General features: G+C 37.3%; 1 protein-coding gene across 4 annotated transcripts in view; it reads left to right on the top strand.

Annotated features, from left to right (window-relative positions):
• Window positions 1-27,822, top strand: part of SLIT2 (slit guidance ligand 2) — a 350,509-nt gene that overhangs the window by 183,534 nt on the left and 139,153 nt on the right. For all 4 annotated transcript variants that reach the window (XM_032854244.1, XM_032854235.1, XM_032854264.1 and 1 more), the window contains exon 5: window positions 26,176-26,247. In XM_032854244.1, the coding sequence (XP_032710135.1) occupies window positions 26,176-26,247 (72 nt within the window). The remainder of the gene's footprint in view (window positions 1-26,175; window positions 26,248-27,822) is intronic.

The raw sequence follows: 27,822 nt of genomic DNA, 5'->3' as shown, positions 1-27,822 counted from the left end.
GCATTTTGGCCCAAGCAGATAACGTTTTGCTCAAGGCACTTGAATGGATCATTCATTCACTCATCACAGGTTTATTGAACCATGGCTAAAATATCAAGGCATCAGTTATCAGGGGAGAACAGGAGAAACTAAAAAAGAAACTAAAAATGTGATTTAGAACTAGACCCACAAATGGCTTTGTAATCATGGTTACCAAGTATTTATTGAACACTTACTATGTACTAAGCAGTCCTGGGAGCTGTTGTCCGTATTGTAGAAGTCAGCCTGGAACATTTGAGGATGACTATTGCCTTGAAAGTAGATGAGGTAACCCAGCACACCCTGCAGAAGACCATCATGATGCAGTGGTTTCTGTGGAGCAGAGAAACAAAACCCGAGATTGAGGAGGAAGGGTCAGTGTGTAAGAAGAGCACCAGGACACAAAGACAGACATCCAAGGAAGACATCAGACACATGACTGAAGAGTTGAGTTGTTTTGGCAGTGAGGGCACCACTTGACTATAAAGGACTAAGGAAATACTAGTTTAGTACCTGCTGATGGAGGTGTGAGTTGATGTGACATCGGGCGTGTGATCCTCGCAGCCTAGGAGGAGCAGGGCAAGGTGTAGATGACATTTATTAATGTGGGAAGGGAAGGGAAGTGCTCGCAGAAGGCTTCCATTTTTTTAGCAAATTCGAAGACAGACTTGTTTTTCTGGATCTAAGAAACTAAATATAGGGTGAGAAGCTTGAAAAGAATGGTCAAGCGAATCACTGCCTCTAGCCACCACTGTGGCAGATGGCAAAGGGCAAGGACAAGATGGGTTCAGGAAAGGAGGACTGCCAGGGGCTTTCCTGAAATTGAAAGCCGTAAATGTGTCATAATGTTGTTATCTGATTTGATCTTCATTCTCCTGTTTTCCCCAGAAGTGATTTGTATTAAAAACAAAACCAAACCAAACTTTAATTGATATTTTAATTTGTCTTGTTGGTTTTAGGGTAGTCGCAGTGGCTTTTCAGATGGGTGGAATTCCTGGTCCCTAGGCCCAGGATCAGAACTACCTGGGTTAGAAACCTGGTGGAAACTCTAGCTTGAGAGACTTTATTGTCTGTAAACCGAGGATATTTTCATCACTTCACAGAATTTTCTGTTTTTCTTTTCTCCTCCTCCTCCTTCTTCTCCTCCTCCTTTCCCCCCTCACTTAGAATTAGTAATAATGTAACAGTCAATACCCTAGGACAGTACCAGTGCAATAAATGTTTCCTATTGCCTTTGTTGCTGTCATTTTTACCTGTCTTTTAGGAACTTAGTGTCGCTTTCCTATTTCATTTTTAAGAGAAAAATTTTTTCAAGTCTCTCTGCTGACTAATCAGTCAATTCTGTGTCTCTGCCTTCAGTGGCATGTAAGTATCATTCAACTATTAGCTTTACCTCCTCCATGAGGCCTTCTCTGATACTCCAGGGCTCTCAATACCTGTGTCTCTGCAACATACCTTGAGGCTTAATTGCAGTCTCTGTAGGCATCCTAACCCATACTCTCTTTGTCTTTGCAATAGCATCAGCCCCATTATTAGGACACAGAAATGAGTGTCTTCTCCTTATCTAAAGCATCAGAGGAGCTGCCTAAGGGAGACTCGGTAGGGCGCTGGCAACACTGATCAGCCCCAGCCTGCTAGCAGTCATGTCCATTCCCTCCATCTTTCTAGCCCCTTTGCTGTCCAATAATGCAGAGAGCGCTGCACCCAACCCTGTTATTAAATTATCTGCTATTAAAATGATAAATTGGTTTCTGCTTCAGTAATTCAATGTGCTTGAAGCCTACTCTTTCCAGAATCTTGTTTTTATATTAATGTTTACTTTAAAAGGAGATAGTTCTTACCTGAATATCAAATTCTCAAGAATTCACTTTTTATTTTTAATATGCATTTGGACCCTTTTTAAAAAAAAGATGTTTTTAAGGAATATTTTAAAATTAAATGTATTTTCTCCAACTAAGAGCTGGAGGGATGCCCACTGCAGAACACGTAAAAAGGATTTACACAGAATCAGAAGACGTCCCCTGCTTTAGACATCCCCATTTCTTCTCAGCGGTGCTGTTTTCATCCTGTAAACAGGCCCAATGTTTGCTGTTACCTCTGTTAGGAGAAGCACATTTTACTTACAGATGACTTATTGGGGTTGGTACTTCATGTGTCAGCCAAAAACATGTGCATGACTTTGTGGGTGTGTCCTTGGGTATTATTCCAGGATCAGGTCCCCAGAATTTGTAAGATTTTCCAAGGGTTCTGAGTTCCCTTTTCTCTCATAAGATATAAGAATACTTGCTCTTGTGGAAAAGACTTTTCAGTCCCATAAAATTAAAGTTCTACCACTTACTAGTTTGGCAACCTTGGGCACCTGAAGTGACTGTCTAATCTTAGTTTCCTATAGGGTTCCCTAAGGATGTTGTCAGTAGGCTAACTGATGCAACGTATGTAAAGCCTTGGCCCATGGTGGGTGCTTCATAAACACTATGAAGATGTCTTTCTTCTGGTCTAAAAATCATCCTAGCCATCCCAGCATTCCTCTTGCTCATTCACCATCAGAGATAGAAACCAGCTGCTCCAGTCTCTCTGCACAACAACTGTCTGTGTGCTTAAAGTACTTAAGCAAACCCTTGCCTCCTTAACAGCAGGTTAATTCCTTTGACCCTTCTTCCTAGCCAGTTGTCAGAAGGGAATTTTCTCAGAGGTTTGCCCACGGAAGGCGATATATCTCTGGAGGCAGGCAGTTGAGGGCAAAGCTAGAATTATGAACAATTCATAATTGCTTGAACAATTCAAGAGCTGAGCCATGAGCTTGGTGTCTTGTTTTCCTGGTCTGTGCCCCATCTCCCAGATGGTCTCTGCTCTTCCGTGAGGGAGCCATCAACTCAGAGTGATGTCACAAGATTCCCATCAGCCCCAGACACCCCTGGCACCTAGAAATGGGGAGTAAGTGTGAGGAAATGTTATTTTTTAAGGGATGTATAATAAAGAAGAAAGAGTGAAGCAGAAATGGGGGAGGGGGAGTTTGGAGAAAGGCTTTGAATTGCATCCAGCATTTCTAGCCAGTCTGGAGCCAAGAAAAGTCAAAAATCAGTATGCGAGACTGGCCATCCAAATACCTCTTTCCTTTACTGTCAGAAGCGAATTGGCCAGCTTTAAAAGCAAGGACTTTGCAATTCCAGAATTGTAAATTAAGAACAGAGAAAAGAAAATATGAAGTATTTTAATTGAATGGCTGTAGCAAAAAGACCCCTCTGCATGGTTATCTGTTCAAATAGTTAGCTAAATTTTAGATGGAAAATATTACAATCCTGGGTGGTGGTGGTGGGGGAGAGGTGGGGAGCGTCTGGGTGGCTCAGTTGGTTATAAGCATCTGACTCTTGATTTCAGCTCAGGTCATGATCTCAGGGTTGTGAGATTGAGCTCAGCCTTGGACTCTGTGCTGGGCTTGAAGCCTGCTTGAGATTTTCTCCCACCCTCTGCCCAACCCCCACATGCACACATGTTCTCTTTCTCTCTCTTTCTTTCTCTCTCTCTCTCAAAAAAAAAATTACAATCCTAAATTCCACATTAGGTATTCATATTATCAACTGTATGTACAGGGAGTATGATTAAGTAACTCCATCAAAATAAATGCTGTCCAAAAATCCAGCCTATACCCATCTGCTCTTTACTATATCAAATGAGATAATGTAGATGAAAATATCTTATCTGTATTAGTTTTTGGTCTGATTTATTGTTAATATTTTTTCAGAACAAAGGGAGGAGAAAATTTAGAGACAAAACCTAGACATCCATGATATATGGGGATTGTGAGCAGGACAGAAGCAGAGTTGACCCTGATGAATGCTTGCTGAAAGGAGGTGGCTTACAGCAGGTAAAGATATTCTTTCTGAAGGCCAACCTCCTTCCGTTTGATTCACACATTGTCCATAAGATTCTGACCTCCTACAGCTGTTAATAAAAGCCCTAGGGTCTTGGCATCAACTTCCAAGCCCGGCAGTTTTCCTGTCAGATGGGAAAGTGGTTCCCTCCCTGAGGAACCAGGGTGGAGAGTGAGGGATCTGTGCATCCAGTGAGCAAGGGAGAAGGGGTCAGGCAGATGTAATGGTCTTACCAGAGAAAAATCCAGAGGGTCTGACTGGACACTGCGGTGATCCATTATGAAATGTGTCATCAGTAAATTGAGAGTTACAAGAGTCAAAGTGGCCATATTTCAAAAGATTACATTTTTAAAAGTCTGTTGAAGGTTGTCCTTATTTTAATATTGCTCTCATTTGAATCCCAACATCCTTTCTTGATTTGGGGAGAAGAAGATGGAGTTTATCACTAAGAAATTCTCATAGGAGGGTGCTGTAGCTTGTGTTTCATGGAAAGAAATGGGTTACAAATTGCTTGTGGAAGCCCAAAGGCAAGTCCTCTTCCCTTTCTGCAGGAGAGGGGGACTGAAAAGGAGGGATGAGCATCTTTATTTGCCACAGCATGGCTAGATTGAAAGAAACAACTTTTCAGGAAAATAGTAAAACCTTGAAGAGCCTGTCTTCCTCCTCTCTCTCTCTCTCTCTCCCTCTCTCAGTCTCTCTTTCTTTATTTAGCACCTGCTAAATAAAGCAAAAAAGAAAAAAAAAAGAGAACAATTACTTTGCAATAGTACTACAGTGAAAATCACTGGAGTTCTCAGTTGCTTTACTCACTAGATATATGAGGAGAAAGAATGGAATGAGAAGTAGTATTAGAGGGATTTCCAGCTCTTGCTCAGTGAGAAGGTAAGAAGAACAAGTCTGAAGAATGAGAAATCACTGGTCAAAAAGAAATGGAGATTTCATAAGCTGGGATTTTACCAAGCCTGCACCCACACAGTAACATTTGGAGCCCAGGAAGCACATGGAACAATCTGTGTCAGTAGATTTAACCTGCTATCCATTATCTTTCTGAAAGACTTAAAAAATCGACCTATTTCCTAATCTTTCAGAAATATTCACTTTATCAATGTTCTAATACTACACTATTCTAACAGTACTATATATCCTGTTTATGTATTTAAAAATTTGTACTTTTATACGACCCAATGGCCATAGTTGTTAAAACATCCCAGACTATGATTTTTAAAAATTACTTTCCCTTCAAGAGTAACTGGTAGAAAACACATTTCAACCATTATTAGAAGGGATTTCACTTTTGACCTGTGTATTGAATTGTGAAGATTCAGTGCTTTTCTTGAAAATTACTTCATTTGCTTTCAACTGTTATTATGGTAACTGTGAAAATGGGGGTAGTCTGTATGCCCAGGAACAGAAAGAACTGCAAGCAAGGGCTTTTGGAAACAGTTATTGGGAAACTTTGTCTCTGGGGAATTACTGAATATTTTCAGTCAATAAGATTATTTGAAAAGGATAGACAATGTATAAATTTCATTTTATTGCATTATTTTCCAGCTTACAGAAAGAAAGCATTTTTTTGTTTTGATTTGGTTAAAAAGAAGAATATGGAATAACAATAATGCCCTTATTAACTAGATTATTAAGGAATTTAAAATAACTGATAATTAGAAACTAAGAAGATTATAAGGAAATGCAAGAGGTATGGGAGCTAGAGCATTTAAGTTTTAAAATAAAGCTATGGAAGCTATTTTATTTATAACTGTTACTAAACAAATTAAAATACAGTCTGGAACCCACTACTATGATTTATTTTAGGATTGACGGCTCAGTGCCTTTTTTTTTTTTTTTTTAATTCCTGAAAACACGATTTGAAATGTCAGGCCTGCCAAGAATATAGTCAATAATTGAGAACCTGTGGCCCAAGAATATAGTCAATAATTGAGGACCTGTGGCCCAAGAATATAGTCAATAATTGAGAACCTGTGGCCCTTTTTTTTTTTTTCAGTCATCAACATCGGTTTCCTGGATAGAGGCAAAGTGCCTTTGATAATGTCTGAACTTGATCAAAATACAGTTGGGCAACTGAATCTTCAACATATGTTGATGACATTTCTTTTATCTCTAGGAGACCATTAGAGAATCATGCCTCTTCAGTCTCTCCATACATAAAATGAAAGTGATATTGCTTCCCCTCTCTAGTGATGCTACAAGAACGAATATGAAATCCCATTATGCCTATGCCCATGTTTTTGCCCTATGGTGTTGGACTACATTTAATTGAATGAGATATTAAAAACAGTAATCCCAAGTAAACTCTCTATTGAATTTTTAGATTTTAAGCCTCATTTTAGATACTTACAGTTCTATTTTCATTTTATTCTGCCAGAATTTCTCAGAATACACCACTCTGATATCAGAAAGAGCAAATGATACTCACTGGAGCAAAAGGGACCTGGACAGACCCTAATTTTGTGTTATCATAATTTCCTTACCTACTGTCAGAGACCATGTAAATCACTCCAACGGATAGATCATGTCCTATTTTCAAAGATCTGCTTTACCAAAAAACTTCTGCCCATATTTCTAAGGAAGGAAAGCTTTGATCCAGCTAGGTTTGCTAATTTTTATTAATTTTACAAGTAATACAAATAGGATTTTTAAAATTCTCTTCCAATTTCAGCAAATCTTTCTGCTGAGTCAAGGTGTTATGCAGAATGACAGTAAGGTATGTGCTAATTATGTGTATCTGGAAAAGCCATAGTATAAATCTGACATTTGATTTGGAAGTATACTACTTCTTATAACACAATGAATGTTATGCTGTGCATTTGACAATACAATGTTGTCAATTACAGCATCTAAATTTGTATTTGTGGGATGGTTAACTTGAGCAATAAAATGAAAATAAAAAGAGAGACCCCAGTATTTGTCTCAGAATAGTCTCTTTGAACAGCAGCAATAAAAAAAGTCAAATTCAGCCAAAGCATAAGAACTTCAAAATACGCAGGTTTGTGGGTTTGTCTATAAATGTACATGTTTTTTAAACCTCTACGAAAGGATTTTATTTTCTTCAATGTTAGGTGATTTTGCAGGTCTCCCTGAGCACGTAGGTCACTGGTATCCTCACAGACCTGGCTTTGCTCCTCTCTCACTGGCCATGTGTCCAGCATTCCTGAAGTTCCATCCACTGTCAGTAGCTATCAATCAGTCCTGCTTTCTGATATGACCTATGGGACTAGGGAAATCAATAAAAACCCCGTATAACCTCCTCCTTGTTAAGATTATGATTTCTTTGAGATTAATCCACTGACTTTTTAAAAAAAAAAGATTTTATTTATTTATTTGAGGGAGAGAGAGAGCATGAGCTGCGGAGGGGCAGAGAGAGAGGAAGAAAGAGAGAGAAAGAGAGAAGCAGACTCCCTGCTGAGCAGGGAGCTGGATGCAGGGCTTGATCCCAGGACCCTGAGATCATGATCTGAGCTGAAGTCAGAAGCCCAATCAACTGAAGTCACCCAGGCACCCCTATCCACTGACTTAAAAAAAAAAAAAAAAAAAAAAAAAAAAAAAACTAGGTCACTGCTGCCTCTGCAGATGTCCCTGTGCTCTCTGCTAATATAGCTAAAAAATCCTACCGCTCAAACAAAACAAAACAAAAAACCAAAAACAAAAAAACACTCATAACTGGTTATTGAATTTTGTTAAGATGGATAAAATTTTCCAAGATCTCGGAAAAAGAAAACCATTCATACTTTGTTGGTTAATTTCCTACTAATACACATATAAGAGGCAGGTATGTGTTGCAATTACTTGACCAATGAGTATTTCTCACAAACCCATACTGAGGCTAAGAACCGTACTCCATTGTGAACCCTGAATCTGCTGGAGTTAATTTTCTATGTATGATAACTAAGCATAGTTTATGCATATATCATTTTATGCAGTACTTTCATAGCAAATTGATTTAAGTGCCTTTTTGGAACAGTTGTTGGGCAGAATTGATTTGGTGGCCAACAGACTGACTTACACAGCAAAATCGTGTTTGGGTGTATTCTGCATCTAAATAGAGCTTTAAGCAAATGGAAGGGTCAGTGGTGCTGGAGAGCAGTTCTTCATCAAGTTAAACTGAAATTCTGTAACAGACGTTATTGAAAGAGATTCAGTGAAGTATGGTGGGTGAAACTACCCACCGACAGCTGGCAGCAACAACCAAAAAAATGTATTTGAGTTGCATTAGAAATTTTCAAGGAAATTATGTCTCACTGAAAGTGTATAGTCTGACATGGTCAAAATAGAATTGATGAGATGTTCTAATTGCAAAATCTCTGTCACAAGATAAGGAAAACTCTCTTTCCAGAGTAGACAGATGGGGATGGTGGGGTAAGGATGCATATTAGATATATTTGTACTTTCTTTCATTGCAAACTTGTAACATCTTTTCAAACCCAGAACAGTGCCAGCTTGGAGCACTTTGGGTTTAGCTTCCTGAGGGCGGGGACTTTATTCTGTTCCCTTCTGTGTCCCCAGGACCTGCTAAATATCCCATCAGTTTCTTTAATTTCTAAAGATCCTCTTCCTCGTGTAAGTTGGATATAACCATATCTGCTTTGTTGTGAACACTAAATATGTGATGTGTGTAAAGCCATGGGACAGTGTCTCAGAGTAGAAACACATTCCCACTAAGTATCTAAAGGACCCAGGTTGGGCAGTTGAAACTGTTGAGCTCTAATTCTTTTCTCTGCAGTACAGTTGGTGTCGTCTTGCTGGTTTTTTTTTTTTTTTTTTTTTTTTTTTTTTTTTTTTTTTGGTCCTGTACCTTCTGACACAGTTTGTTTCCTCTTCTCAACTCTCTGAACTCTGTCCCCTCTCTGTCACTTCTTTTCTCCTGCCCATCTTCTTTTCTCTCTTCTTCATATTTCCACACAGTTCTCAGTCATTTCTTTGCTTTTCCATATCTTATTCAATTCTGTCTGCACTATGGCAGTTTTCTTTTGTTTCCTTCAAGATGGTGTCAGTGAGAAGCACCCAGTCTTCTGCTGGTGGTCAAGGACTTTCTGATGGTGGTGCGACCCCCACTCCCTCCAGCTGTGAAACCCCACCCAGGGTAGCTCACCGAATTTAGAACCGGAAGTTGCTTTTCACATCTTACATCCGTGGCTAATTCTCTTTTAGATAGATTTTGGAAATCATGATGGAAATGGGGCTTTGGATCTCCTTAAAATGTCTGCTGGCTGCATAATCAAGGGTGGTTTGTACATTAAGTGGAGACATTAGCTTAAGATTGCCCTTCAAAAGTTATAAAATGGCTTTTTGCATTCAGAGCATTATGACATACTCGGATATGGGTTATGAACCTCTTATCCTTCTTTGTAATTCAGAAACAGTGTATGATGAATTTAAATTTCCTGAATTTAAAATGTATCTTAAAATAGCTCAGTGCTTACTGGGATTGTTTTAAGTATTTTTTGATAGTGACAGCAATATAATTCCCAGATCCTGTGTTTAACTATAAAAAAGACTTTTCTGTTTTATCCAAAATTGAACTTTGGTATAGATATAGTTGGCATGCTCAAAGTTTACCTAACTTGTAGTACATCTTGTGAAACCCTTTGGTGGTATGCATTTCCAGATTGAAATGGTAATATGGAAACTTACTGAATATTATTAGTATGTGTGAGGTCCTGTGTTAAATATTTCATATAATCTTCTCAACAGTGCTATGAAATGTGTTCTAAATATTAGTTTTAATTTGAAGATTAGGAAATTGAAGTTTAGAAGAGTTAAAAACATTTTTTAAAAGCCTGACACAAGGTCATAGAGCTAATAAATGGCTCATCCAGGATAAAACTCTCAGATGGTTATGGCAGAGATCAAGCCCTCAAAGTTCATAATGAAGTGGCGGGAACAGACAGAAGCCTGGAGAGTTGTGCAGGGCTACATCAGGTCTAGCATTTATTGGGCACTCGTTTTGTGCTGAGCGCTCCACTAAGCCTCGCACAAGCTTCATTTCAGCTTTTCCAAGCAACAGCCTTAGGTCTGTAGGTGGTTTCATTGTCCCCATCTTTCGATAAAGTGGATGAAGTGTTAGAGAGGTAGAACAGCTTGCCCAAGTAACAAAGCCAGTTAGATGCGGTTCTAGATGGCCTGGTTTGAGTCGTATGGCTCTCAAACATGCACTGTGTCCTTCTGTCTATTCACAGGGAGATGTAAGATTGTTCTCACCCGCTACGTGACACATTTAATTAACGTTGAAATGTACCTACTGACTTCCGTCCTTCACAGCCATGCTTCCTTTCTACTTCCTGTAGAACTAGCTACCTTGAAGGGAATTCTCAGGAAGGAAAGAAAACATTGATGAGGAACACCCCCCACCCTCTCTCCAATTTTGTATGAGTTCTTGAGGGATGACCTTGAGATAGTCCAACAATACCAGATAGTTCTTTGACTATATAGCACGAGACTGTACTACATATAAACTAGCCTTTCTCTTGAACTAATGCAAACATCTATCTCCCCTATGAGACTCTTTTTTTTTTTCTTACCCTCACACAGCTATTTGGATCTTCAGACACATGAAAATAATTCTTTTCCATTAAATGTATTATTTGATTATATATTATAACAAAGAGAGTTTCATTAAGTGAACTATACTTTTTAACAAATTAGGGATTTAAGCTGTGATGACTTCTACAGGTTGGCACAGTCATTTCCCATCCATGTTTATATTTATTTGCTTCTCTAAGTTAAAATCTCGGCAAATACTCATTTATCATTACTCAGTAGTTTCCAAAGTAGTCCATGGAAGTATAGATTATGATATTCCTCGTCAGACTCTAAGAGAGGTTAAACCGTGGAGGAAAATAAAATTACCAGTAATTAAATTTACAGTCAGGTTTGCCATCAAAAGCAAATTTATTGCTTCATAGCGAAAGATAGTTTAGACACTTTCACATAAAGCAAATCCGTTTTTACATGATATAGGTATTATACATTGCTGTTTCAATTTATATAATTAAAATGATATCATTGCACTCTGAGGTTAATGGGATACTCAACTGGAAACCATACGTCGTGAGTAATAAAATAGCAGTATGGCAGTATTGGCTCTTTTGTTAAAAGCTGATGTAGTATTTCAGCACCATTAGATTACATTCTAGCTTTTCAAAATCTTTAGAACAAAGTAAGAAGCAAGGGCATGCTGATTTTAAAAAGCACACTCTTGAAAGTTGTCTTTATTTTTTACTAGAAGGATTAAATGAAGATCTGTAAGGAGTTGTTAGGATAAGCATGTTTGACAATGATTTTCATTTTACCTCCTTTTAATCTTTTTTTTCTAGAGACTACTCCAGAGAGTCTAAAATTATCATTAAGGGTTATAATGTAGGATTGTTTTAAATCGAAGATCATTGGGGTTTATTTAAGTCTGAAAAAACTTTCTTAGATCATAATATTTAACAATTTTCCTACCTGAATTACAGATTGTGAGATATAAGTAAGGTATCTACATAACTAAGATATATCTCTCTATATTCCCGTGTTTGCATATGGGAGACTTTTCCCTCTCTGTCTCTATCTCTCCATCTGTTTTTTTTCTCTCTCTCTGTCTGTCTTTCCGTCATTATCATACATGCACATACATTTAGAAAAAATATATATTTATTATATATACTGTATATTATTTAATATTCATTTAGATCAGTCAACATAGATATACACATGTAGAAAGAAAGTAGTGATGGGAAAATACATCTCCTCTCATTTTTGAAAACAGGTTTATCCCAAGTTCAAAACAAATCGAGTTGCTTCCATAGTGTTTACAAATTCTGTGAGAAATATCCAAAGAATATCATGTATTGTAAAGCAGTTGTGGGTATATAGAGATAAAATTAGGGGAAGAACACTATAACTAATGTAGAGAGTTGAACCAAAACAAACAAGTTTTGAAGTGTGGTATCTGAAAGGGTTCAAGATGGTCTAGAGCAGTAGCTACTCCCTGATGGCCATAACCCAATAGTTGGGCCCCTGTTATATTAAGAAATATTAATCCAAGTAAGAAAGTGTCTTGAAGAAAGGACCAAAAGAGTATATACTAAATATAGTAGTCCCCAGCAAAGGTAATTATTTTATTGATTTTTAAGTTGCCTTAAAAAGCTATTGTATCTATCAACTGAGGAGTAGATAAGCAAAAACTAGTATATCCATACAATGTAATATTATGTGACAATAAGAAAATGACATTCAGGTTCATGCTACAACATGGGAAGGGAAAAGGGAATGATTGCTTATGCATAAAGGGTTTTGAGGCACCTGGATGGCTCAGCCAGGAGAGCAAGCAACTCTTGATCTTGGGTGTAAGTTCAAGTCTCATGTTGGTTGTAGAGATTACTTAAAAATATAATCTTTCAAACAAATGTCTCTTTTAGAGTAATAAAAATGTTCTAAATTTTAGATTGTGATGATTATTACACAAATCCATAAATAATCTAAAAACCACTGAATGAGTAGACCTTTTGATAGGTAATTTATTCTTCAATTGAATCTGCTACAGTATGTTGCAAAATTTTTCCTTTTTGGGAGGATCATAATTTGTTGAGATTTGATATTGCCAATTTTACTTATAAATTCTTGATTTGTAGGTGTTTTTTCAACTGATGCTTGTCTTCCACTGACATTTTTTTATTATTATCAAGAATCACTTTTCAGTTGATAATTGTAAATTTTAAAAGGAAGTCCTGATATTTGACTATCTTTATAGATCCCAAGATTTTACAAAGTCAGAATCGAGTATACACATCCACACTGACTTTTTGTTGACAGATGTACATTTAAGAACACCCAGAGGAAGAGAAAGCAGCAAAATTTGCTTGTCTTTTCAATTTTTTAAAAAATTTATTTATTTATGAGAAAGAGTGGAGGGAGGGGCAGAGTGAGAGAATCTCAAACCAACTCCTAGCTGAGCTTGAGACTTACACGGGGCTCAGTTTGGGGCTCAGCCCAGGGCTTGATCTCATAACCCATGAGATCATGACCTGACCTGAAACTAAGCATCACACACTCAAGTGACTGTGCCAACTAGGTGCCCCCAAACTTGCTGTTCTGAAGTAGTTAGATACTGTGCTCTAGTTGTTCTTGCACAGATTTCTGAAGTCTTTATTTCATTTTGTTTCATTCCTTGCTCATCTTGTTTCTTACTGCGAATAAGATTAGCTGAAAGCTTCAGTCATCTTATTTGAAGGTCCTGGAATCCCAACACCCTCTCTTTCTTTCCTTTTAATTATTTATTAAATGCAGTAAAATTCTTCCCACTGACATCCCACTGATGTCACCCTCAATATGCCTGTGTATACTGTCTTTGCATGCTGGTCTTTTCATTAGAAATAACTTACCATTTCTTCTTGCCAAATAGTCTCCACCACATTTCCTGAGTCCCAGCTCAACGTCCTCTTCTTTGAAAAGCATTTACTGATTTATATACCAATTTACTCTTGTTATACCTCATCATTTAATTTTCACATGTATGTCATTATTATTTGTGTATGCATGCCTGGTCTTTCTTACTATATTTGCAGTCATTTTTATGAAAAAATGGAAGAATATTTTTGACGCATCTCAGCAAAGGAAGAGTGTAAGTCCTAAAGCAAAGGCATGGAGTTATGTTCAGGAAATGATTATGTCTTAGTTGGCACCCCTGTTTTATTGATTAAAGTATGAAACTCACACATATACCAGCAGCCAGTATTGAGAGAATTAAAGGGTTTTTAGGCTCATCAGTTGAGACTAGGACTATAGTTTAGACTGAATGAAGCCTTTCAATAACCATTTTCCATTTAAAATATGTGCTACTTATATTAACACAGTCATTCTAACTTCGCTAGTACCTTTATCTTCTTGATCTCAGTAAAGATACTTGGATCACCAAAAACAATATATTTTACCATACAATATTTTACCATATCTTTGGGAGCCAAAGCATAAGTGGTACATTGTGGTCTTAATTTAACCACAGTAGAAGATGATATTTTCATAAAATATATCCTAAGACATCAGGTACCTGTTAAATAAGTAATTTGCTTGAGAACTTAAATGTCAACAAGTAAAATACTAGTTTTACTTTGTTTTGTATGTTTTTATTTATGCTACTGACCACACCCTGACACTGTATTAGGCATTAGGTATACAAAGATGAATTATTCAGTATCTGTTCTCCAATAACTTTCAGCTCTCCTGGAATGTGTCAACAAGTAAGGTCATAATTATAATCCAGAATATCAGTTAAGTATAACGTGTTACACAAGCAAAAAAAAAAAAAAAAAGAAAGAAAGAAAGAAAGAAAAAAGAGTCTACTTCAGTATTAGGATATTTCAGAGAACATTTTTAGAAGAGAGAATATTTAAAATCTGCCTCAGAGGGATGAGTATATTAACACAGTGAACGACAACATGTAAATATTCCAGAGAGAGGGAAATACATGTACAAAGGCTTGATAGGAAAAAAAAATGTATATTAGATTGTGTCTGCATATATATTCCATGAATCCATATCTAAACATAAGAAATTGCATAACAAAAGTCTTTGTTATTGTTTGTTTGTTTATTTATTCATTTGCTTTTTACTGTAATCTACCATCCCAGCAGTCCAAGTACTGACAAAATGGAGTATTTCCTCCTCTGCTATTTTGGGGCTTTGTCTATTTTCCTACTGATATTTTTGTCAGTTCAATGGTGTGATGATTACCTTACCTGCCTGCTTCTTGAGAGAAGTTGTGTCTTCTTACTTTTATTTCTGAAGACTGGCCATGTGCTCAGCACACTCTGCTTTTAACAATTTCTGAAGTGAACAGTATTGAGCTACTGGGACTACAGGAAAGAAACCCGTGAGCACCTTTGTGGGCAAAGGACTTTATACCTTCACATAGACTACACCAGATTGTTCAATCCTCACAATAACCCCCGACACAGTAATGCTTGGTGGTTTTCCCAGAGTTAGGAAAAATAAAGTATGATTTAAGAGCTCTCAATAACTTGAATAAGACCACATGGTCAAGTCACATTGTTTTAGGGAGTGGCACTAAGGATTTTTATCCAAAAGTGATTCCAGGTCAGTCCCAGTAAGCCACCCTCCAGGAGGCCATGTTAGGCATCTGGAAGTGTTTTCAGACCATTGTGGTTTTACCTGTGTGCTTCAATGTGGCAAAAAACATAGGTTTTCTTAAAACATGGGTTACTAGCTCAATCGTCCTTCTCATAAAAGATACAAGGGAGGTTTTTGTTGTTGTTCTTGCTGCTATATACTTTTAGACCCTGCAATTAGCTGATGGATCTACCCCATTAGGTATACCCTCCTTGAATGCACTTAGTAGGAGTGTTCAGAGGTAACCCAAACGGTGGCTTAAATACCACTTGGAAAGATCAATGTTAATATGAAACAGTATTATGGATACTATTTTGAAGAGAAGAAATAGAAAAGGTAAAAATTACTTATATCTTGAATTCGTTATTTTTTCAAGATTAGTATCCTGGGGGGCACATGGGTGGCTCAGTGGATTAAAGCCTCTGCCTTCAGCTCAGGTCATGATCCCAGGGTCCTGGGATCGAGCCCCACATTGGGCTTTCTGCTCAGTGGGGAGCCTGATTCCGCCTCTCTCTTTGCCTACTTGTGATCTCTGTCAAATAAATAAAAATCTTTTATATTAAAAAAAATAAGGGATTAGTATCCTGGTTGTGCGATTTTCATTACATATATTTTACAACAACTGAAAAAATGGCCTCTCTTATCCAACTTTCTTTTTTGTTAAAGAACTATATATATATTCTTTGTTTTAATGGTGCTTCTCCTTTTTTTAAATTTTTCTGTTGGCATTCCCACTGGTTGCACAGAAATGAACATGTTTAAAAACCAAGCAAAAGCTGGAAGATTCTATTTATCAGGGATGGTCCAGGGGGCTACTAACATGGGGTTCAAAGACAACAGGCAGAACAGATACCCAGGAGACTTTTTAAAAACAGAGGTTATTGGGTATCTTCCCTAGAGAGTCTGTCTAGTATTTCTAGAGTGGACCTCAGAGGTCTGGTTTTGTTTTTTTGTTTTTGTTTTTGTTTTTGTTTTTTAAATTCATTTGAGAGAGAGAGAGAGCATAAGCAGTGGGTAACAGCAGACAGAGGGAGAGGGAGAAGCAGACTCCTCGCTGAGCAGGGAGCCCGATGTGGGGCTCGATCCCAGGACCCTGGAATCCTGACCTGAGCTGAATGCAGACGCTTAACCATCTGAGCCACCCAGGTGCCCCCAGAGGTCTGGTTTTTAACAACCTCTTCAGAGGGTTCTTGTGGGTGATCCTCAAACCACACTGAAGCCACAGCTCCGGGGTAATGGACACATAATGCGAGAGACAGACTTCTGCAGAAGCCTCCTCTGTATGAGGCAAGAGAGTAGTGGTGAAGCATATGAGATTTGGAGAACAACAGAGCCAAGTTCAAATAACTCCAGTAGCGTACCGGCTATATGACCACAGGCAAACTGCCTAACCCGTGGAGACCCTTGTTCCCTGTCTCCAAATGAGAAGTGAAGAGTATATCCTGATGTGATTACAGAAATAAATAAATAAATAAATAAATAAATAAATAAATAAATAAACAAACCAGAGTGTATTGTCTGGCAGTTAGTAACTGCTCAATAACTGTAAGCTTTGAATATTAACCTATTTCATCAATTCTGAAGTGCACAGTCTTCACACTTAAATTTCTATGGAGATTTAAAATTGCCAATAAGTTGTGTAAAAAACCTTCTATTGACACTTTTTATTAAGAGCAAGAAAGCACTGTTATCAAATATAGTAGAGATCAGAAGAAAAGTAGATCTCTGTTATTAGCATTATGTCCAATAAAACTTTGGTTACTGAGTACTGGAAGTTATTGTAGCTTCTCGGTAATAGAACAATTTTTAGTGGAGGAACAACTAAAAAGACTGTTCTTGCATCTTGGCAAACAATGATAAACAAATCTATTTTATGGGGTCATATTAAGACCTGGAGAGGAAGGGGCATATATAGAAGAGACATCCCTGCTTATTAAGAAGCAGCAGTCAGGTTGGTGGTTAAACATACCCTAGGGGCCCCAGGGTGGCAGAGTCTGTTAAGTTCCGACTCTTGGTTTCCATTCAGGTCATGATCTCAAGGTCGTGAGATTGAGCCCAGCATTTGGCTCTGTGCTCAGCGCAGAGTCAGCTTGATATTCTCTCTCTCTCTCTCCCTCTGCCCCTCCCGCCCATGCTCCTGTGTGTGCTCTCTCTCTCTCTGAAATAAATAAATCTTTTAAAAAATACTGTAAAATAAAAACAGAGAACCACAAAGCAGTGATTATATCAGATTTTATGCTGTCAGTGAATACTTTTGAAGGCATGAATGAGAGAACAGAAGGGAGGGTGGGAGAACTGGGCTGACTTTCCCACTTGCAAATAGTGAAATCTTGAGTACACTAAACATTGCTTCTTGGGGACAATAATGTGCAAATCTCAAATTTGTCGATGTGTAGCATCAGAGAAGAGATTCAAATATGCATTGCGTGGTTCACTCACCATGGCACAAGCACTCATTAGTGTGTATATCTTTCTCTGATCCCTTTATTGGGCTCTTGTCTCATATGTCCATTGTTTTGTGGAACACTGAAGTGAATTCACCCCTCTTGCGCTGCCATGATACCAGTATATCTAAAAGTCCTCTCAGAAGTCCAGTTTTATTTCCTCATTTCCTCTCATTGAGTCTATAGTATTAGATTTGCTGCTCATCAGAGCTGCCCCCACAGGCTTGTACATAGGTAGTTCTCTTTCTTATCAGTATCCATCCAGCAAGTTGCCATGTTTTGTTAAGTTTTTTTTTTTTCTTCAGAACTTCTTTTTCCGTCCCTACCTCCTTTACACAAACCTTTGCTTACTTTGCTTTGCCTGTCATGTGCCAGGAATTCTGTAGAAACAAAACGAATGAAAATCCCTGCCTTCATTTATCAGATTGTCTAACAGAAGACAGTTGTCTAAGAAAAAAATTCAACCGAAACTTTTGAATTTTATAACAAAGCTGTGTGCAAGTCACCTAAAGAGCACAGAAGAGGGAATGACTGACTCACTGATAATAAATAGTTATATTTTATAGTTATGCAATAATTAAATGACATTTTAATTATTTAAATGGTAATTTGTATTAATAACAGTATTGTCATTTGGACCAGGCAGATTGGCTTTAAGAGATATTTATACTCATTTTACAGAGGAGCAAATGGAGAAAGAAGCTAAGTGCCTTGCACACAGCATCGCATAGCTAATAGGTTTCAGAGATCTTGGCACTAGGCTCAGCTGGGAAATTGGAGAAAATCTATGTTGAAAGAGGGGCCATTTGCTTTGGGTCTTGAACGATTCTTAACTCTCCATCTGTTGGTGATAGGAACTAGGCACTTAAGACAAAAAAAAAAAAAAGATTATGCAAAAGCTGAGAGGTTTGGAAAAATGATGAATTGAGGGGGAATCTCATTCATGTCCAGAACAGTGATGAATGTCCTAGCAGTGGCTATGGCAGTGGAGAACAGCAGACGGGGACTTGATTGAAGACACTATGGAAGTCATTTGGGGAATGGGTTGGATATAACAGAAGGGAGAGGATCTGAAATGGAAAACTCCAAGGTTTCCTGGCTGATGACCATGAGAGCCACTTCTCAGGCCTGGATCTGGGGGTCCTGAATCTTTCCAATTGTGCAAATACCAAGAATGTAGCACCTTTTCCATTGGAACCACTTATGTTCACCTTCATTCATATCTTTGTTATCAAGATTAACTTCAGAATCAGACAGACTTTCCTGCCCTTTTCACTTCCTTGTGATCTTGGAAAGTTGAATAAACCAGCTTTCAAATTCAAGATGTTCAATATTTCCAGCATTCAACTTAGCGCTTGTAATAACCTATTTGGAGGGTTGCGTTTTCACCAGTTTTATTGAGATATAGCTGACATACAGCATTATATTAAGATTTACAAGATGGTGATTTGATATATGTATTTATTGCAAAATGACTGCCACAGTAAGTTTAGTTAATACTCATCACATCACACAGCTAAAAAAAAAACTTTTCTTGGGATGAGAAATTTTGAGATCTACTTTCCTAGCAACTTTCAAACATACAATATAGTATCATTAAGTATAGTCGTTATATAACCAGAATTTATTAATCAAAACCTGGAAGTTTGGACCTTTTGACCATATTTACCCACTTTCCCCATTCCCACCTCTCATCTGTCTACCACCAGTCTGCAATCTGTACGTATGAGTTCTGGGGGCTTTTAGATTCCACGTGTCAGTGAGATCATACAACAATACAGTATTTGTCTTTCTCTAACTTATTTTGCTTAGCATAATGCCCTCAGAGTTAACCACGTTGTCATATGGCAGAATTCCCTTATTTTTTCTGGCTGAATAATATTCCATTATAGCTTTTCAATTGTGTTCATTTCTCTATCCTCATTTTCTTTATCCATTTAATCATCAAAGAAATTTAGATTGTTTTCATGTCTTGGCTATTGTAAATAATCCTGCAATAATCTTGGGAATGGAGATACTGCTTTGAGATAGTGATTTCCTTTCCTTTAGATAATACCCACAAGTGGAATTGCTGGATCATGCAGTGATTGTATTTTTAATTTGGGGAAGATCCTCCACACTGTTTACCACAGTGGCCACACCAATTTATATTGCCACCAACAGTACAGAAGGATTCTCTTTTCTCTACATCCTCACCAAAACGTTATCTCTTATCTTTTGGATGGCAGCCATTCTTAAAGGTGTGAGGGGATATCTCATTGTGGGTTTTATATTTGCATTTGATGTATACACTTATGTTGAGGATTTTTTCATGTACTTATTGGCCATTTGCATGTTTTCTTTAGAAAAAAAAAAGTCTATTCAATATAGATGCAAAAAAAATGTTAGCAAACTGAATCCAACAGTATACTTAAAACATCGTACACAATGATCTATTCCTGGGATTTATTCCTGGGATGTGAGGGTAGTTTAATATTCACAAAACAGTCAGTATGATACTTCACATCACTAAGAGATTTTTTTCTTTTTTCTTTTTGCTGTTGTGTTTAATGTGTCATGGATATAAACCCCCTATCAGGGGTTATGATTTACAAATATTTTCTTCCATTCTATAGATTGCCTTGCAATTTTTTTAAGATTTTATTTACTTATTTGACAGAGAGAGAGAGAGATCACAAGTAGGCAGAGAGGCAGGCAGAGAGAGAGGGGGAAGCAGGCTCCCTGCTGAGCAGAGAGCCCAATGCAGGCCTCGATCCCAGGACCCTGGGATCATGACCTGAGCTGAAGGCAGAGGCTTTAACCCACTGAGCCCCCCAGGCGCCCCTTGCATTTTATTTTTGATGGTTTCCTTTGCTGTGCAGAAGTTCTTCAGTTTGAAATAGTCCCACTTATTCATCTTTGCCTTTCTTTGCCTTTTCTTTTGGTGTCGAATTGAAAAAATATCACTGCTAGAACAGATGTCAAGAGCTTATCTCCTATATTTTCTACTTGGGGTTTTATGGCCTCAGGTCTTATGTTCATCTTTAATCCCTTTTGAATTGATTTTTGTGTATGGTCTAATATAGGGGTTTGGCTTCATTCTTATATATGTGGCTGTCCACTTTACAAAACCATTCATTAAAGAGACCATCCTTCCCTTTTGCATAATCTTGGCTCCCTTGCTATAGATTAATTGGACATATGTGTATAGGTTTATTTCTGGATTCTTCTGTTACATCAGTATATGTGTCTGTTTCTATGCCACTGCCATATTGTTCTGATTACTGTAGGTTTGGAATATCATTTGAATTCAGGGAGTGTGATACCTCCAGTTTTGTCCTTATTTTCAAGATTGCTTTAGCTATTCAGAGTCTTTTGGGATTCACTACAAATTTTAGGATGGTTTGTTCTGTTTCTTGAAAAATGGCATTAGAATTTTGGTAAGGATTACATTGACTCTGTAGATTCCTTTGGGTTTAAAGACATTTTAACAATATTAATTCTTCCAATTTATGAGCACAGAATATATTTCCATTTACCTGGGTTCAGAATACCACAAAACTAAACTAGTCTCCTTGTCTTCAATCCCATTTCTCCAGTTTCTGCCCTTGTCTTCCCCACCTTTTGCACTTTTGTATTTTGTTATTTCCTTATTCAGAAAATTTGAGTGGTTGCAAGCTTTCCCCGAGATGAAAATAACCTTAATTTTCACTGAGGACCTGATATCTGGACCCGAGTCAAACTGAAAAGTTTGTTACTTAATATTCACCAAAAAGAATTTTCTAGTTAACTGGAGACCCACTGTCTCTCTCCACCAACACTGTCCAATACCAATTCTCTGCCCATTGTCCCTGCCTACTCCAACATTCAATTTCCAGATTAATCTTCCTAAAAATCAACTCCAATCAAGCCATTTTCCTACTCTGAAACACATTTTTACACTCTACTGCCTAGTGATATAATTACAAACTCTTCCCTTGGCAGCTCCATCCTGCTAACTCAGTAGTCCTGACTCATTTTTCTCATTCCACCCAGTTCGCAGAACAGTACACTCCCATCAGTAATGTCTCACATCACCTGCAATGCTCTTCAAGGAGCGAAAGAGTACACTCAGGGGCACATAACAGGCTCTGAGTAAAACAGTTGTAACATGTCTGTAACCCAACAGCTCTGTGGTTCTTACTATATGCAGGTACTTTTTGAGCATCTTTTATGAGCATTTTAAAAGTATGAACTCGGGTTGCCGAGGTGGCTCAGTTGCTTAAGCCTCTGCCTTCGGCTCCGTTCATGATTCCAGGGTCCTGGGATGGAGCCCTGCATTGAGCAACCTGCTCAGCCTGGAGCCTGCTTCTCCATTTGCCACTCCCCCCACTCATGACCTCTCTCTGCTGAAGAAACAAAATCTTTTTAAAATTTTTTAAAAACGTATGAACTCATTGAATTCACCTTACAGTCCTGTGCAGTAACATTATCATTATCCCATATGCCAATGAAGAAACTGAGGCTCAGAAGAGAGTAAGCAGTTCCTCCAAGGGCATGTGGTTAATAAACGGCAGATAGTCCATCGCAGAGTCTAGGTCTGCAATCTATGCTCTTAAATCCTTTGACATGCCGGCTTTCTCTCTGGATTCCAGCCAACCGCTGTCTGCCATGCCTTCTCCAACACTGAAGGCTGAGAATTACTGAGCTTTGTCATTTTCACCAAGGTTCAAAAAAAAAAAAAATCCTATTCTGTTTTGAAAGTGGCCTGAATCCATCTAACGTCCAGTGACTTACTTTTTTGATCTTCTAAACCACCTTTCTCAATTACTGCACATCTCTTACTAACAATATACTATCTTTGTTGTCACCAAATTTTGTGATATACATATCACATCTTTCTAACTGAATCAAAAAACTTCCAAAACCAGACTCATTATGGACACTGCAAATGGCTCTTCTGATTCCCCGGTTTTATTAACATGACATTTAATCTAAGTTCAGAGTACTTCTGTCTCCTTTCTCTCCCTTGACAAATCCATATCCACATACAATCCACTTCTGAGTTTTGGTTTTTCATGAATCCCTGATACCACTCTTAATCTTCTCCGCCTTTTCTATCTATAGAGTGGGAGATGGTGCAGCTGTTAACCTGCCTATGGTAAGCAAGTGATACATTGTTGGTTGTTACAATGCTTACTGTTCTCACCACCCTTTCTCCAGCTATCATAGAGGTCTTGTGTCTGATCTTCCAGACTCAAGTTTTTGATGTCACATATTCATCTTAAATCCCATTGCCAGTTTAACTTATCTGCCCTTGCCCTGCTCCTACCTACCACCCTTCCCTCCCTGCCATCGTGTGCTGAAATAAGAATGCACTTCTCAAGTAGTACCAAAAAATCTACTCATCACACCTTTGACTTATCCTCTGACCTCCTCCCCTATTACTCCACTGTGGGTGTTGTACCTTCTTTTTTTTTTTAAGATTGTATTTATTTATTGGATGTTTTATCTTCTAAGCAAATGAGACTAAAGCCTACTCTCATGAAAAGTTCTGCTTTTCCCACTCCATATTTCACTTGTGCCATTTATTTCAATAGAAGTGCTATCCTCTGCTCACGCACCTTACATCTGAACACATTCGCGGTACCTTTTTTCTTAGTGTGCTGTCTTGCTTTTGTAGACTCATGATAATTTAAGTCTCTCAACCAGCCTTCTATTTGGCTACTTGCTTATTATCTTCTTTACTGGATTTGAAAATTCCTGAAGCCAGGAAATGGGCCTTACCCCAGCCCAGTAATCGTGCAACATCAGTCAATACCTTGCATGTAGTAGATCTTAAATGAATATATGTTGGATTGAAATAACTGGTAACCTCCCCCTGATTATATATAGAAAATATGAGTCATTGTTCTAACAGTCCAATCCATCATATGGCAAAGGACATAAACCAGAGGCTAGGTAGGATAACTTATGGAAAAGCCTTTTAAGTTCTGGGGCACAGGAAGGATATATTGAGATTAAGTCGCCACTTGTATCATCTTTAGAATTCCTCAAATCCCAACTCAGTATTTATTTGTATTTCCTTTCTTATATATTTACTTAAACAATTTGTCTCATTATTTAGCAATAATACCTTACCTTTCTGAAGCTTAATTTCCTTTCCTATAAAACCAGAATAATGTTATCCACTTGGAAGAGTGGTTATGGGGATTAAAGGAAATATAGATCATATTTGATAACATATTACTTCTAAAAAATTATTGCATACCCTAGGTGCTAAAAGTGTGTTGTTTCTTTCTCCTTTCATGATGAACATGGTCCACTTAACTGGAGGGTCCTGAGATCCCGAACTGAAATTGCCTGCCCTGGAACAGGACACAAAGGCAGAGACCCTATAAAATAGTCTGGGAAGCAGTCTAGTTGGGGGGCAGCCACACATAAACCATTGACCTAGGGGAGCAAAAAGGCTCTGAGATTGACAGTTAACAGTTTCTCTTTCTTTCATAAAAATAAAAGATTGCTAAGTGTTAGCAGTATAAAACCCTTCCACCTCCCAGAATTCTGCCTATGGGACTCAGAAGCTTCTACTAAAATCTGTTTTAGAAGGAATGGTCATCTGACTGTACGTTTCACTTTCCTCAGTGATATCACTGTGAACCACCTCATATCCCTCTGACTTTCCTCCCACCCACCATCTCCCCATTGAAAATAGGATCCTAGGAAAAACTGTGCCTGGAGACTGAGCAGAGCTGAGACTGTACGTAGCAAATGAAATGGCCCCAGCCAACTGGATGGGAAGACGGCAGAGCCTGGAAAGCAGGCAAGATCTGAGGAAAACAACTGCCATTTTTATTCACCTAGAGCCTCCAAGGCAGTCTTCATCTTAGGAGAAACAGAGAAACACAAGTGATGAGAAAACATTGAATTGACAGAGACACAGCAGTAACACCACCACTGTTGATTTTCATGGAGCATTGAAGATTCAGATTTGCCTGGGTTCAGTGTTTTTTTTTTTTCCTCTTTGTTTCTTATTACATTCTGATTTTTCTTTTTTCCAGTGTTTTTCTCTACTTTCTTCCTGCTCGGTAGCCTCCTTTCCACACTTTTCCAGCATCAAGGCTGTTAAATATCTTAACCTGATGTAATGAAGGGAAGGAAGTCAGTCTGAATCAATGACAAGCTGGAGAAATAAGCAATTTTTAAGGAAATGGAGTTTTATTACTCTTAGGGATATACTGAAACTACTGAAAGCAGGAACGGAGCTACAGCACTTAGGAAATGGACGATTGTTTTAACTCCTACATAAGCACCTATTGTAAATTTACTGTTTGAAATAAAGTATGTGTGTTTGCTTTTTTTTTTTTCCCCCTAAAGACCTTTACTCCTTAAATATAAGAACGTTTATTTCTTTACAAATTGCTTGGCGAACATTTTTTATTTAGACAGTGTAGATATTAAAATATGAATGCAAATCTCAGTTGTTTAAAACTTGGTGCTAATGAGGTCAGGACCACACTCTAAATCTCCCTTTCTGCCAATTATCTCTATTGCGTGGCCACAACTATGTGAACGGCAAGCGCTGGTCATAAGAAGCGTTCGGGGAGAGGATGTGGCTGAATCCATCCCCTATGCCTCCGCATAATTGGAAAGTGGCTCTGTATTCATCATCTATGTACTGTGGTTAGTAGTTTCATCTTTCCTAATGAGCATCAGCTATCTTAGAATTTTAAAAATAATTTTAGCACCATCATTGTGACTGTAATAATTTATTTGGTATTTCAACTTTCTATGGTGTGGTAGTGTGACTTAAAATTAGATGAGCATTTTTCTGTTTTCAGTTACATTTCCTGCATGTATATTTATATCCTACTTGTTAAGGCTAATACTATGTGAGCTCATTGAATTGCATCTGAACTCTGAGGGAAAAATAACGATCCATTTTATGAGATGAGTGATTTTTACAAACTTCTCATTCCAACTGAAAGAGTGCTTTTTTTCCCCCTTGATTAAAATGTATTTCTCAATTAAATTAAAATGCAAATATAGACAGTCTGTGTTTATGGTTTTAATAGAATTATTTAAAGAAGGTTTTAAATCAACCTGCTGTTAATATTTCATGCAAGAACGGTTAGTTTTATTGTTGGCCTGGTACGGCCATGTTCCATTTTCAAGATGACTTAAAGCGCTGTGAAAACTGAATCATGTCGCCCAGGTTTTATCAGTTTTTGGCCGCTCCTCTCTAGGATGTTTAAATGGACTTCTTTCCTATATACTTTGTAAGTTATGCCAGTGATGTTGGAGAAATATCAAGTACGAAAACTTAAGAACCCCTTGAAATTGAGTTAGGGACAATTTACTCTTTTTTTTTTTTTTTTTGGTTTGGGTTTTGTTTTTGTTTTTTTGGTTTTTATTTTTTTTCTTTATTTTTTTGTTTTTTTGTTGTTTTTAAAGAAATAGTTTATAACACAGAATTGAATCAACTCAAATTTAAGAGAATCATATTTCATAATTTATTATGAAATTAAAGATTTGGAAAAGTACTTCAAGAAGCCATTTAGTTCAACCTTTTAAGCTGCATTATAAATATAAGTTTTTTGTATTAGAAATCGCATCTAATAATATGGATTTAATTATGATCCTGATAGGATTTTTTTTTCAGCTTTCTAAAGAGGTGTTTTAGTATTTGTCAAACACGTTGATAAAATAATTTTCAAATGATATTTTATAACTTGACCTTTTTTTTTTGTCATTTTTAGTGATCTCAGTGAAAACCAAATTCAGGCAATTCCAAGGAAGGCTTTCCGTGGGGCAGTTGACATTAAAAATCTGTAAGTATTATTTTCTAATGTATACTGTCATTTTATAGTTACCTATTTTTAATGTTAAATTTATATTAAATAATGTGTCAAAAGAAAAGCCAAAGGCCTATTTGTCTTTATGTTTGGTTAGGAGAGCTTGTAACAATAAGTCTTAAATTGTTTTTACAAGCTACTTGGAGAAATTCTCATGTAAAAGATGTCTTGCATCTGAAGCTGTTATCAAATTCATTCTTCAAACTTTGTGATTAATCTTATGAAATCTCAAGAAATGACTTGATTAAAAGGTATTTACAATGCATTTTCTCCACTTTTACTGTCAGCGTACATCAATAACTCCCTTTTCTGTTGTTATCTGTGTTTATTGGAAATGCAGAATATAAACTATTTTTTTCTAGAAAGAGTAGATAATATTTTCTTGTTACAGATGCCTGGAGCCTGGAGCTGTGGCTAGCTTGCTTTCTTTCTTTTTTTTACCACTTTGAAATCACTGTTTTCATTATATGCCAAAAGTGTGAGAGTGAGAGAAAATTATGTCTTTCCCTTTGTGTGACTATTTCTCTTACATATTTTCTCCTGTATCTTTATGGAAGAATACGTGTATAGCCCTCTTTCAAAAGAAAAAAAAAATGAAGTAAAGGGAACCATGTTTCTGAATTTTCCCTTTATACATCTAGTGTCTTGTGTAGAGTGTTTTTTGTTTTTTTGTTTTTTTTTTTTCTTTTTCACAAATGCCTATTTCTTTGAAGATACATATTGGATTTAAGATTTCAGTGACAATCCTAATTTTGTCAATATGTGTCTTTATAAATTCTAAAATACTGCACACGCTTTTGAAAATGACTGTTTTTGATTGACTGCAAATGCTAGGACATAAAGTGTTGTCCTTAGCTTTCACATTAGTTTGGAATGTAGGGGGAAAAAGCCTATCCCGGCTGAGATTAACTACCAGGAATTCAATATTTCTTAGCTAGTGATAAACAGCGCCGGCACTTTTCAAGAATTAACTTATATTCAGCATTCTCCATGGTGGGATACAACATTATTTTTCCAGTAGGAAGAGTGAGACAGATGTTTTCTGTCATCAAAGAGAATGACTGCTTATAAAGCTACAAGGTTCAGCCTCTGCATCTTCTCCTCAATGTAGATGATTTTGGCATTAAATCCGTAATTTCTAAATGTACAGGTGAAGACAGAAAAATATAGACTTTTAGATTTAAATGTGTAGAGCCAATAAAGTTCTGGCCCTAGGTTTTCATGAATGTTTGCATGTTAAGGGGATTTTATTTGCTTTCTTATTTTGTCTTCTCTTGCAAGGGTTTGAGGAGGTCTTCTGGTAGATTCTGAGATGTAAGGTGTTAAAACTACCTTTGTATACTATTTTTCGTCAGAACTATATGAAGATCCCAGCACAACATCTACTCAAGTTGCCTATATGTCACTTAAAAGGATAGTCATGGCTATAGTTGACCATTCTCTGGGAATGCCACTTGCAATCTTGTAATAGTATTATCTCCAAATCCTTAAAACAGGTGGCTTTTAATCTTCTTAGTAAAGATATTCAGGGAATCCAAGTTTATAAGTAAC

This window comes from Lontra canadensis, unplaced genomic scaffold (assembly GCF_010015895.1).
Source record: "Lontra canadensis isolate GAN:19392208 unplaced genomic scaffold, GSC_riverotter_1.0 scaffold1, whole genome shotgun sequence".
In the NCBI taxonomy this organism is placed as follows: Eukaryota; Metazoa; Chordata; class Mammalia; order Carnivora; family Mustelidae; genus Lontra; species Lontra canadensis.
Note: the sequence above shows the minus strand (reverse complement) of the source record. Positions and strands in the feature narration are given on the sequence as shown.